We start from the raw sequence: 10334 nt of genomic DNA, 5'->3' as shown, positions 1-10334 counted from the left end.
TTCTTCTTTTTCCCCCCGTGTTTCCTAATATTGGGCCTAGCCCTAACCCAGCTGCCATGTGTTCTCCCTCAACTAACTCCACGAAGCCGCTGGTTAAAAAAAAAAAAAAAAAGCACTCCTACGAAGAAGTTCAAAAGGAAAATTACTCAAACCAAACAACTTGAATTTTAAGTGACGTATATGGATTATCCAGCGTTAGTATATTTATTTAATCTACTTATAAAAAAAATTGTAAGAAATTCCATTTTAAACTATAAACAACATATATAATCAAGTTTAGTTTGATTTATCTGCAAATGTACAATACTCACTATAATACAGACACCCACACGCATATATATATATGGAATATAAAAAAAACTTCAACAAGTTATAAATTATATGAGTGATAAATAATACACATGCGATTTCAGGGGGTTAAAAAATTTTGGGTAGACGTCGTAGTACGGGCGAAGGAATCAATGTCAATAGTTTAAAAAAAAAAAATAACAATATAATATGCGATTTCCGCCGGGCGTGAACCCAAGGGGAATAGGATGAGGCGAGTGGGATCAAGTCTGGTGAAGTCTATCAATCCTTGAGCTGTGTGACTGTGTCAGGAGTAACCATGAACTCAAAGGTCATAGCAACCGTGCTCGCGGTCTTCTCCATGCTATTCGCCTTCAACTCTAAACTATTTTTCGGACCTCCTTCAATTCCGGGTTCTGAGGACCTGCTCCACACCGCTCAGATACTCCATGTCACCGGAGCTGTCGGGCCGGAGAGCCTCGTCTTCGATAGCAACGGTGAGGGTCCGTACACCGGCGTCGCCGACGGACGGATTCTCAAATGGCAAGGACAGGGTCGAGGTTGGACTGATTTTGCCTTTACCACTTCTAATAGGTAATTTGGCTCTTCTGTTTCGTACTTGGGAGTCATGTTGGATGCTGAGGAATATCCCCCTGATTTATGTATGTTGGGGGTTTTTACATAGACAATAGAGAAATTCCTAATCCTGCAACTGAGAGCATGATTCGAGGCCCCAAAAAAGAAAGAAAGAGAGCGGCCGGTGCCATCCATCATTCAATGGCATCGAACATTTTTTTTTTTTTGGGTTTTTTTTTTATGGTGGGGTTGGGGGGGGGGGACAAGTGGATCGAACTTAACCCAAAAAAAATATCAAAATCATTTTTTTTGGTCATTTTAATTTTTATTTTACCAAAACTTCCAAAAATCGGCTGCCAAACTAGGTCGTCGGCCGGATTGATTTGCATTCAGCCAGACAAGTTCTGAAATAGTCAAATTTGTTATATTTTTCAAACTTTATCATGAAATTTTCAAATATAAAAAAGATTGAGGAAATATATCCCATTGATACTCTTGCTCATTGCTACACGATATTATTTTATTTTCTTCTTGAAATTTATACAAAGCTTAAGTTGGAAATTTAGCGCGTATTTGGTGTGGGAAAGGAAAGGAATTGAGAATATTAAAAAAAAAAAAGAATGGTCAAGATATGAAAGGGAGATAAGTCAACCATATTCCATGAGAGGGGAAGATATTCAGTCGTGAGGTTAAGAGTCATGATTTACGAAGTTTCTGAAATGTAGGGTGATTATCATATTTATGGTATGTGATGTTGAATCTTATGATGCTCATTATAAGTGGAGGGTAAATCAGTTAACTTTTGTTTTTCTTAATCTGTTCTCATTTTAATCTGCTCTTATTACAATAGAAATTATTTGGTGGAAGAGTTTTGGTCTTCAACTCACCTTATTAAAATGGCTGAATGAGCCCATCTATTTAATTTGCAATCCACGGCGAGTTGACTTGGTTAACTTGTTAGTTGTCATCCATTTTGGTGGCTCTATAAAAAACCTTCAAGTGTCTGGTAAATCATGTCAGAATGGCCGGTTCAATGATGGAGCAGTCCAGAAAACATCCATCAACAACACATTGTTTCTGTCCAAAATAAAACAAAGAAATTTACTACAACAAACTGAGGAGTACGGTATATTTCCTATTAAATGATGATTTTCCCCTCAATACTCTATCTTTGGATGTATTTCGAGCTAGAAGCGTTGAAGTTTTTTCTTGTGCAATGACCCGTATTTAGATCTAACGTGTGATTTTATTATTTCATTGCTTTTGAAGGACCGAATGCAAACGTCCATTCGCACCAGAGTTGGAGCATATTTGTGGGAGGCCACTTGGACTAAGTTTTGACGAGAAAAGTGGAGATCTGTACATTGCCGATGCCTACCTTGGCCTCCAAGTTGTAGGACCTACAGGTGGTTTAGCCAAGCCTTTGGTGACACATGTTGAGGGTCAACCCTTGCGCTTCACCAATAGCATGGACATCAGCGAGGACCAAGACGTCATTTACTTCACTGATTCTAGCACAGTCTTCTACAGAAGGTAATTATATATATATATATATATATATGAAGTATCCCTTTCTTCCTACACGGTCACACTCCTCTGGCTTCTGCATTTCCTAAACCCTAATTAATGCATAAGGAGATGATGTTTGCTGTTCATGTCAATCTTCTTGAGGAATGTTCTTACCCAGAAATTTTCATGCCTCTAAACCGTGACAATTTTTGCTTGCAGGGAATTCATGAGTTCAATTCTTAGTGGGGACAAGACTGGTCGTTTAATGCAATATGATAAGTCGACCAAAGAAGTGACGGTCTTGATAAGGGGGCTTGCTTTTGCCAACGGAGTTGCACTGAGCAAAGATGGCTCATTTTTAGTGGTAGCAGAATCCTCTGCATGCAAGATCCGCAGGCTCTGGCTCCGCGGACCTAACACAGGTCAAGTCGACATATTTGCTGAGCTTCCTGGTTTGCCTGATAATATAAGAAGAAACTCCAAGGGGGAGTTTTGGGTGGCTTTGCATGCAAAGGCAAGTCCTTTCGCCAGATTGGTTTCTTCAAAGTCATGGGCTGGGAATGCAATGCTGAATCTTCCCCTTAGCTTCAAACATTTGCACGGATCGTTCACTGGTTGGAAGCCTCACTCCTCTGTCATGAAGCTGAGTGATAAAGGAGAAATATTGCTAGTGTTGGAAGATTGTGAAGGGAAGGCCTTGAGGTTTGCTAGCGAAGTGGAAGAGAAGGATGGGAAACTTTGGATTGGTTCAGTGTTAATGCCCTTCATTGGCATTTATGACTTGTGAGCTATGAGGGTATGACATTGTAACGTGCCCATCATAGAAGTGTGTGCCGCATTCATTAAACTGCTGTGTCTGGATGCGTCACTGCACCCTGGCTTCTGGTATTCAACATTTCCCTTTAAATTTAGCTTGTCGGGGTCTTGGACAGAATATTCCCGAACGGACCATTTAAGAAAAATGGACGTCTAATGAATTATTGGGGAATGCCATCAATTTTTGTACTGTCATGGTTGCAGAATGCGATTCACTCGAACAACTCTTCGCTTTTCAAGTAAGAGTAAATGTTTGGCCAAAAAAAGGTAAGGGTAGGTGATATAGACATAAATTATTGTCCGAATTATTTTTGTGAGGTTGTGGCTGGTTTGGCACAACAAACTTGTTGCTCTATTTCCGATGTATGAGTAGAAACAAAGGTTAAATGACGAAACGGTTATAAATAATCTTATTTATAAGGTATTTATCAATTTTAATAACTCTTTTTTCTATTTTTACCTTTATTAAATATTTTAAATAAAATAATAGTGATGAGATTTAAAAATATTTTGGAGGAGTAAAAGTAAAAATTTATTAAATTTTAAAATAAAATTAATGAGATTTAAGATTTTTTTTATTTCAGTATAATATATAAAAAATGACTTATAAATAAAATTAGAGAGTATGTTAAAAATTGTGATCACATTTCGTCAATCACCAAGCCTCATGTGGAGCGCATTTTTTGTCACAATTGGCATAAAAATAGGACTGACTGTTGAGAAAATCATTTCGAAGAATCGAAGCAAGTGGAGCGTTTATGTCACCAACATAAAAAATCACTAATAAGAAAAACCACCATTGGAAATCCAGCATGTCATTTTCTTTCCATGTATTCAAGTCTCTAGTTTGCAGGTGGGAGTTGTCACTATTAATTTATTCTTAGTATAAAGAGAACCTAATATCGCATATATTTAATTACGCATCAAGTGCAATTTACAGCCCTGCCTTAGTCTTATCCTCTCTCTAATTAATTATCCTCTCTCTCTCTCTCTCTCTGTGCGTGTGTGTGCAGCGATGAAGCCACGGCTGTACATGGCGGCAGCAACTGCCGTTGTTGTTGTGGCCTCTGTTTGGTATGCTCACAACCACGCCGGGCCATTCCACGTTGGAGAGGCTTGGCCACACGACGTTGTTCCGGTGATGGAGGATATTGGTGCGGCGGGGCCGGAGAGCTTGGCCTTCAGCCCCGACGGTCAAGGCCCTTACGCCGGCGTCTCGGACTGCCTTATCATCAAATGGGATCAGAATGAAAAGCGATGGGTGAATTTTACAGTCACTTCTCCACACAGGTCATCTCTATATATGCCTTGCCTGATCATATATGAGTGCTATGCTATAACACGCGCACACAATTATTCGTTTACGGTCTGGATAAAAAGGAGCCAGGTGTAATTGAGGGCCCCCCTCAAATTTTGAAACCCATGTATATGTGGTATTAATCTTCACCTCATGCCCCCACTTCTTTTTTAATTCGGACTCACCTTCAAACAGTTTCAATATTGAATAATAAATAATCATTATTTAAATTAGTAATACTAACTTTCTTTGTATTCATCCACTAGCATTTAAATATTCTTATTTTAAGTGTCAATCTTAACTTGTTCTACTTTTATATACGCTATTTATATTTAAAATATAAGACAAAATTGTTATTGTAAAAGTAATAATATTCATCCAAAATTTATATATGAAATGCTTTATTTTCTTGACATGATGTATTAAGTCTTCAATCATAATAAATTGTGATTAATATAAAATATTTACCATATAAAACCTTTTACGTTATAAATCATGTGTGTGTACAACTTTTATATAATTATTTATTTTTAAAAAAATATATTGCACCCTCTCTAATCTCGGGTCCTGGCTTCCTCAAGGAACTCTATGTAAATTGCTTGCCGCGTATGAGACTCTGTACGATTTCTATTTTTGCTTTGAGAAAATTATGAAAATTGAGAAATGAAAAGAGGGAGTGAATGGCGTGAGTACGGTTGGAGGGCTGCCAGACGCCAGAAGTAGATGAAAGCGTACGTGTTTGCTTACAACGGTGGCATGCTGGGTGGCTATGGTTTGTCTGGTTGCTTTCCAGCCCCACGATGATGGAATTGATTTCCCTATTCATTTCAATATATTCATTTTTAAAATAAAATTTGGTCCAATTAAATTTTTAATTTTGATAATTCAGAATTAAAGTATTATTATTATATTATATTTATTAAAATAAAAATTTATAAAAATTATAAAATAAATTTTATAAAATTTTATTTTTAATCCTGTTTAGATTTAATTTAGCGGGTTCAGTTTAATATTAAAATTTTTATAATTAATATATATTGATATTAAATTTAACCTGCTAAATTAAATATAGACTAGATTAAAAATAAAAAAATTATTAAAATTATTTTATAACATTTATAAATTTTTATTTTAATAAATATAATATATAATAATTCATTACATTTCGACCACAGATCTTCTCCCTGCTCATCTTTGGATTAGCATGAAAACTGGACCCCACGACGATAATGTCCCCTTCTTTTGTGATGCCACGTGCCACCTGGATCGGTTTCCTGGGGCCATCAGCATGACACTCATTGATTTATTTGCTTTTTTTTTTTTTAAATTAACAAAGTTTAGGTGAAATTGGTTTGACATTCTGCAACCCCACCTAAGAGTGCACTGTACAGTGCACACTAACAAGAACGACGTAAAGAGTAGCCTTCTTATGTCTGAAGATATATAATTGCTGACAGCGTAGGGAAGAGTGATTCTGAATTCTAAATTTGAATGCTATAAGTAATTAGTAGTATGAGAGCAGTAGATGGATCAGGCTACGATATAAACTGACAATGTCATAGGTTGGATTGGCAGAGAAGGGTGTGGTGGAATATCGCACGAGGAACATCGCAACACAGAGCACAGGTGTGGTCGACCACTAGGGCTGTGCTTCAGCCCAACCGGTGATCTCTACATCGCCGATGCTTACTTTGGCCTTCTTGTTGTCCCCTCCAGTGGAGGCATTCCCACTTGTATCACGTCTCAAGTGGAAGGCACTCCCTTGGCCTTCACCAACAATTTGGATGTCGATCAAACCACCGGAGTCGTCTACTTCACCTCCAGCAGCTCCACATTCCCCAGAAGGTATGATATATTCTGAACCTTGTCACTCTCATAAAGATTTACAGATGTTTGATCAGCATATGATGGCATGATGCAAAATGCAGGGATTACGTTTCTCTGATACTTAGCAGAGACAAATCGGGGAGGGTGATGAAATATGACCCAGCAACCAGGCATGTCAGCATTGTTCTGAGGAATGTGTCATTTGCAAATGGGGTAGCTTTGAGCGAAAACGGTGAGTATATTCTAGTGGTAGAGACGACCAAGTGCAGAGTACTGAGGTATTGGCTGGCCACGTCAAAAGCTGGAACCTCCGAAGTGTTTGCTGAGCTCCCAGGTTTCCCGGACAACATTAAACGCAGTCCGAGAGGGGGATTCTGGGTGGGAATCTTCTCGAGACAGGAGAATCTTGTTCGGTGGATTCTATCCTATCCCTGGATTGGAAAAGCCCTACTCAAGCTTCCTCTGGATGTCACGAAAGCGTATTCGTATTTGGCTAAGGTGAAAAGCAAAAGTGGATTCGCTCTTAGGTTGAGTGAAGAAGGTGAAGTGTTGGAAATGGTTCAAGGGAGGGGAAGAGGGAGATCAGTGAGTGAAGTGGAAGAGAGAGATGGGACATTGTGGGTGGGATCCGTGGATGCTCCTTTTGCTATCAAGTATCAGATTCCTGCTGCACGAGGACTGTATTAGAGACAAGACTTGATTAAAAATGATACCTTACAGTGAACAATTCTAGTGTTACGAGGTAACGATAACAAAGTTTATCTTTTGGGAAAGTTATAGTGTATGGGACTTCGCACGTTCTGGTGCTCATGTCCTTTCTTCTCAGCCAATAAAATCCACGTACAAACCCGTTGTGATTAAAAAGGGAAAAAAGAAAAAGCCTTATTTTGTCCTTGGTGTTAAATTAAAGTAGGAAGTAGGAACGCCACCCCTTTACCAGTTAAAAGTCAGAAGAATCATTTCTGACCTGTTTGCTAACCCTTAAAAAGCACGTTTAAATCATACTTGAGATATTTTTTTGTTAAATTCAATAAACAATTGGATCCTTAAAATAGATTTTTGTCCAGATATAAACTGATAACTAAATTCACACTTGCTTAATGCTTTCTTTCCTTTTTAATGGAAGCCCTTATGGAAGATCCGTGATCTCACTGTACGGGCTGGCAACTACGATGATATGCACATTCTAGGTACAAAGGCCACCATTGCGCTGCAAAAACTCTTGATGAACTGATTATTATTTTTTAATAAAGACTATTTCTACTGTAGAAATAAAAAGATTGCAAGGCAAGAGACGAGGTTGAGAATTTTTTTCTGAATTAAAGCTGTAAACATTCATAGGCTGAAAAAACACAGTTCAAGAAGCAAAACGAAAGAGCAAAAGAGCAATCAATCAAGTGGGCTTTCTATCAAGTGGGCTTTCTTGATAAGAGAGCAAGCATGACTAACAACGTCTCTAAAAAACAAAACTAACAAAAACATATAGTTTCTAAAAAGTAAATTACCAGCATTTTGAACAATCTCATAGCATGGACAGTTTTCATGGTGTCCTCTTATGATAAGATTAATGGCTTCTACATTGTCAAGGTAGGCCTCAATGTTTTTGAATCATTTTTTCAGCAGAGTTGTAATCCTTCAGATATAGCCAACATTTCAGTAATGATAGATGGATAGCTCCCTAATTTACAACACAAGCCTGCTATCTATCTCCCCATATCAACGGCGATGCAATCTCCACAAGTAGCTGTGTCATTAAATCTAGAAGAATCATTTACTTCTAGTCCAATAGACTCTTGTGAAGGCTTATGTTAAGTGTTAGTGCAAGTATTAGACAACTAAGTAGATTTTAGGTTTCTCTTTTTTGAGACAACAAGAGGCAAGCTAAACTTGAAAAAAGTTTAACAAAATAAAATGGGGGTTAAACAAAACATTGATCCTTAGGGGCTCAATGTTTTGAGCAGGGGCAGTAAAGCCATTTCAGGTGGACCTGTTTGACCCATTTTGGCCATGCAATCTGTGCATCAAATAATCTCTCCGTGAAAATGTTGCAATGTCACCCCCTCATTTAGGGAGAGGAAGTTTCTAATAAATGCTATGTCATCGCGCAATGGGTGATCCAAAGCTTGGTCACAATTCAAAGTATGGATGGTTTTCATGGAGTCTGAGTACATTTTAATCCTATTGTAGTTCAGTTGTTGGCAAACCTCCAGCTCTATTTTGATGGCTAAGATTTCAGCATTTACACTCTGACAATGACAATGGCCAAGGTTTTTGTGAAAACCCATTAGCCATTTTCCTTTGCTGAGATTTCAAGCTTGGGGAATTAACGTTAATATCACGTGGGCCCGATTAAAAGGAAAGGAAAGCTTGAATTTTCAAAGAGCGGCCCACTCACATGCTCATCAATTGTCAAATTTAATATCAGCACCACACGCTCTTGCATGGTCCTGTCCAACACCAAACATGTCGCTTTCATTTTCACTCTCATGGTCTGTATTGAACGTTCGCTGCCTGACAAGATAAATAGAAGCCTGGTCCTTCTCCTGCCCTTTTCCTACCCAGAATAAATCAAGATCAAAACTATAAATATATTTAGGGCAGAAATTTGTAAACCACTCCTCTAATCGTGTTCTTCCATGAAAGTGACATCTTGCTTTGAATTTGGAGATCAGATCATGCCAGTGTTTCGGATTTCCACGCAATTATCCTTTTCGTAATTGGCACCGCATGCTTATCTTCAAGTTTTGTTATCCATACACGACGCACACCGTTTTTTCACACAACACACGTCATCCTCTTATTCTTCATTGTTTGATAATTATCTTAATTTAGTACCCTTTCGAAACGAGTGTTTTCAGTACTGAATTAGTTCGTACAGTTACACACACGCAGACACAGAGACGTCACCGAATTATATCAGGCTTAGAAGATCTTCAACAGACTCAAGCATGCATTGCTACTATATATCTATATTCACAGCCTTGGACGTGATTTTTTTTTTTTGGCAGGAAAAGACAATTACTGCACGCTGCTTAATGGTTTTTTCACAGTTTTCCTTTTCCCTTTTTTTAGATTAAAAAAATAAAAAATATAATTTTTGATCCTTATATTTTACTTATATTTTGTTATAGATCTCTACACTTTTTTAAATATTTTAAGTCTCTCCAAGATCTCTCCCTACACTTTGTTCATTTAAGAACATAAAATGCACAAAATATATATATATATATATATATAAAAACAAAATACGGGTAAAACATAAAGATTAAAAGTTATGTTTTTTTTTAAATAACTTTTTTGGACTGTACTCCCTCCGTTTCTATATATAAGATAAAATAATTGCACCACACAATTTTAAAAAAATTAATTAACCATAATAATTATGTCTGAAAATAAAAAAGTTAAATTAAAATGCCCTATGTTCATCAACATAAACATGCGTTAATTATTTTTTGTTAATATAAATTATGAGAGGTGATTTAAAAAATATGTAATAAATATTTATTAAAATTTATAATTTTGTTTATATAAAAAAATAAATAAAAAGTAATAATTTTTCTTATAAGTGTAAAAATAGAGTAGTATTGAATAATGAATATATAAAGGCGTAAAGGGATGTGAAAACCGTCGTGACTTATTTTTATATTCGAATTTCGGCTTTGGAATTTGCATTACAAACTAATCAAATGGTTGCTTCAAACCTGAACTTAAAAACCATAGATGCCCCCGAGCATATCAGACGGATAATTCAGTGGCCCATACTCTCTCGCTTGACGCCGATGCGTTTTATAAATATGGCTGTTGCTGATACGTTCATATTTAAACTTAACAGAAAATTAAAGAAGAAGCTGTGAGTTTAATTTCTTTTTCTTTTTCGCATTTTTAATTGGTTTGTATTCGATTAAATTCGTGTTCCGGTCAGATAACATTTCTGCGTGTTTTTGAAAACTTGGGTTCCGAAGCACGATGAGGTTACCTTCGACCATCAAAGAACGAATTTGAAAATTGCCATCGTGAATTT

General features: G+C 37.0%; 2 protein-coding genes across 3 annotated transcripts; both read left to right on the top strand.

The window, feature by feature from the left end:
• Window positions 1-400: 400 nt before the first annotated feature.
• On the top strand, window positions 401-3609 carry LOC129322111 (protein STRICTOSIDINE SYNTHASE-LIKE 10-like). Its single transcript, XM_054968181.1, has 3 exons — window positions 401-882; window positions 2134-2397; window positions 2593-3609. Exons 1-3 carry the CDS (start codon window positions 608-610, stop codon window positions 3158-3160), a joined length of 1107 nt encoding a protein of 368 aa, XP_054824156.1. The 5' UTR covers window positions 401-607; the 3' UTR covers window positions 3161-3609.
• On the top strand, window positions 3318-7086 carry LOC129322105 (protein STRICTOSIDINE SYNTHASE-LIKE 2-like). Of its 2 annotated transcripts, none has more exons than XM_054968156.1 (4): window positions 3318-3456; window positions 4203-4479; window positions 6062-6331; window positions 6415-7086. In XM_054968156.1, the coding sequence occupies exons 1-4, from the start codon at window positions 3384-3386 to the stop codon at window positions 6998-7000; spliced, it is 1206 nt and encodes a 401-aa protein (XP_054824131.1). In that variant the 5' UTR covers window positions 3318-3383; the 3' UTR covers window positions 7001-7086. The 2 variants fall into 2 exon arrangements, with proteins under 2 accessions (XP_054824131.1, XP_054824142.1); XM_054968167.1 differs by lacking the exon at window positions 3318-3456 and adding an exon at window positions 3904-4042.
• The last annotated feature ends 3248 nt before the right edge of the window (window positions 7087-10334 follow it).

The sequence above is a fragment of the Prosopis cineraria genome, unplaced genomic scaffold (genome assembly GCF_029017545.1).
Source record: "Prosopis cineraria cultivar Desert tree isolate PC_DT_omini unplaced genomic scaffold, ASM2901754v1 PC1, whole genome shotgun sequence".
NCBI classification, from domain to species: Eukaryota; Viridiplantae; Streptophyta; class Magnoliopsida; order Fabales; family Fabaceae; genus Prosopis; species Prosopis cineraria.
The sequence above is the reverse complement of the archived record's forward strand: the minus strand, read 5'-3'. Positions and strand labels throughout refer to the sequence as shown.

Excerpts from the sequence above, each read along its gene's own strand:
- LOC129322111 (XM_054968181.1), top strand. The coding sequence starts at position 608 with ATGAACTCAAAGGTCATAGCAACCGTGCTCGCGGTCTTCTCCATGCTA. Across the intron at positions 883-2,133 it reads GCCTTTACCACTTCTAATAG|GACCGAATGCAAACGTCCAT; the intron begins GTAATTTGGCTC and ends TTGCTTTTGAAG. Across the intron at positions 2,398-2,592 it reads AGCACAGTCTTCTACAGAAG|GGAATTCATGAGTTCAATTC; the intron begins GTAATTATATAT and ends TTTTGCTTGCAG.
- LOC129322105 (XM_054968156.1), top strand. The coding sequence starts at position 3,384 with ATGGTTGCAGAATGCGATTCACTCGAACAACTCTTCGCTTTTCAAGTA. Across the intron at positions 3,457-4,202 it reads AAATGTTTGGCCAAAAAAAG|CGATGAAGCCACGGCTGTAC; the intron begins GTAAGGGTAGGT and ends GTGTGTGTGCAG. Across the intron at positions 4,480-6,061 it reads ACAGTCACTTCTCCACACAG|AGAAGGGTGTGGTGGAATAT; the intron begins GTCATCTCTATA and ends TTGGATTGGCAG.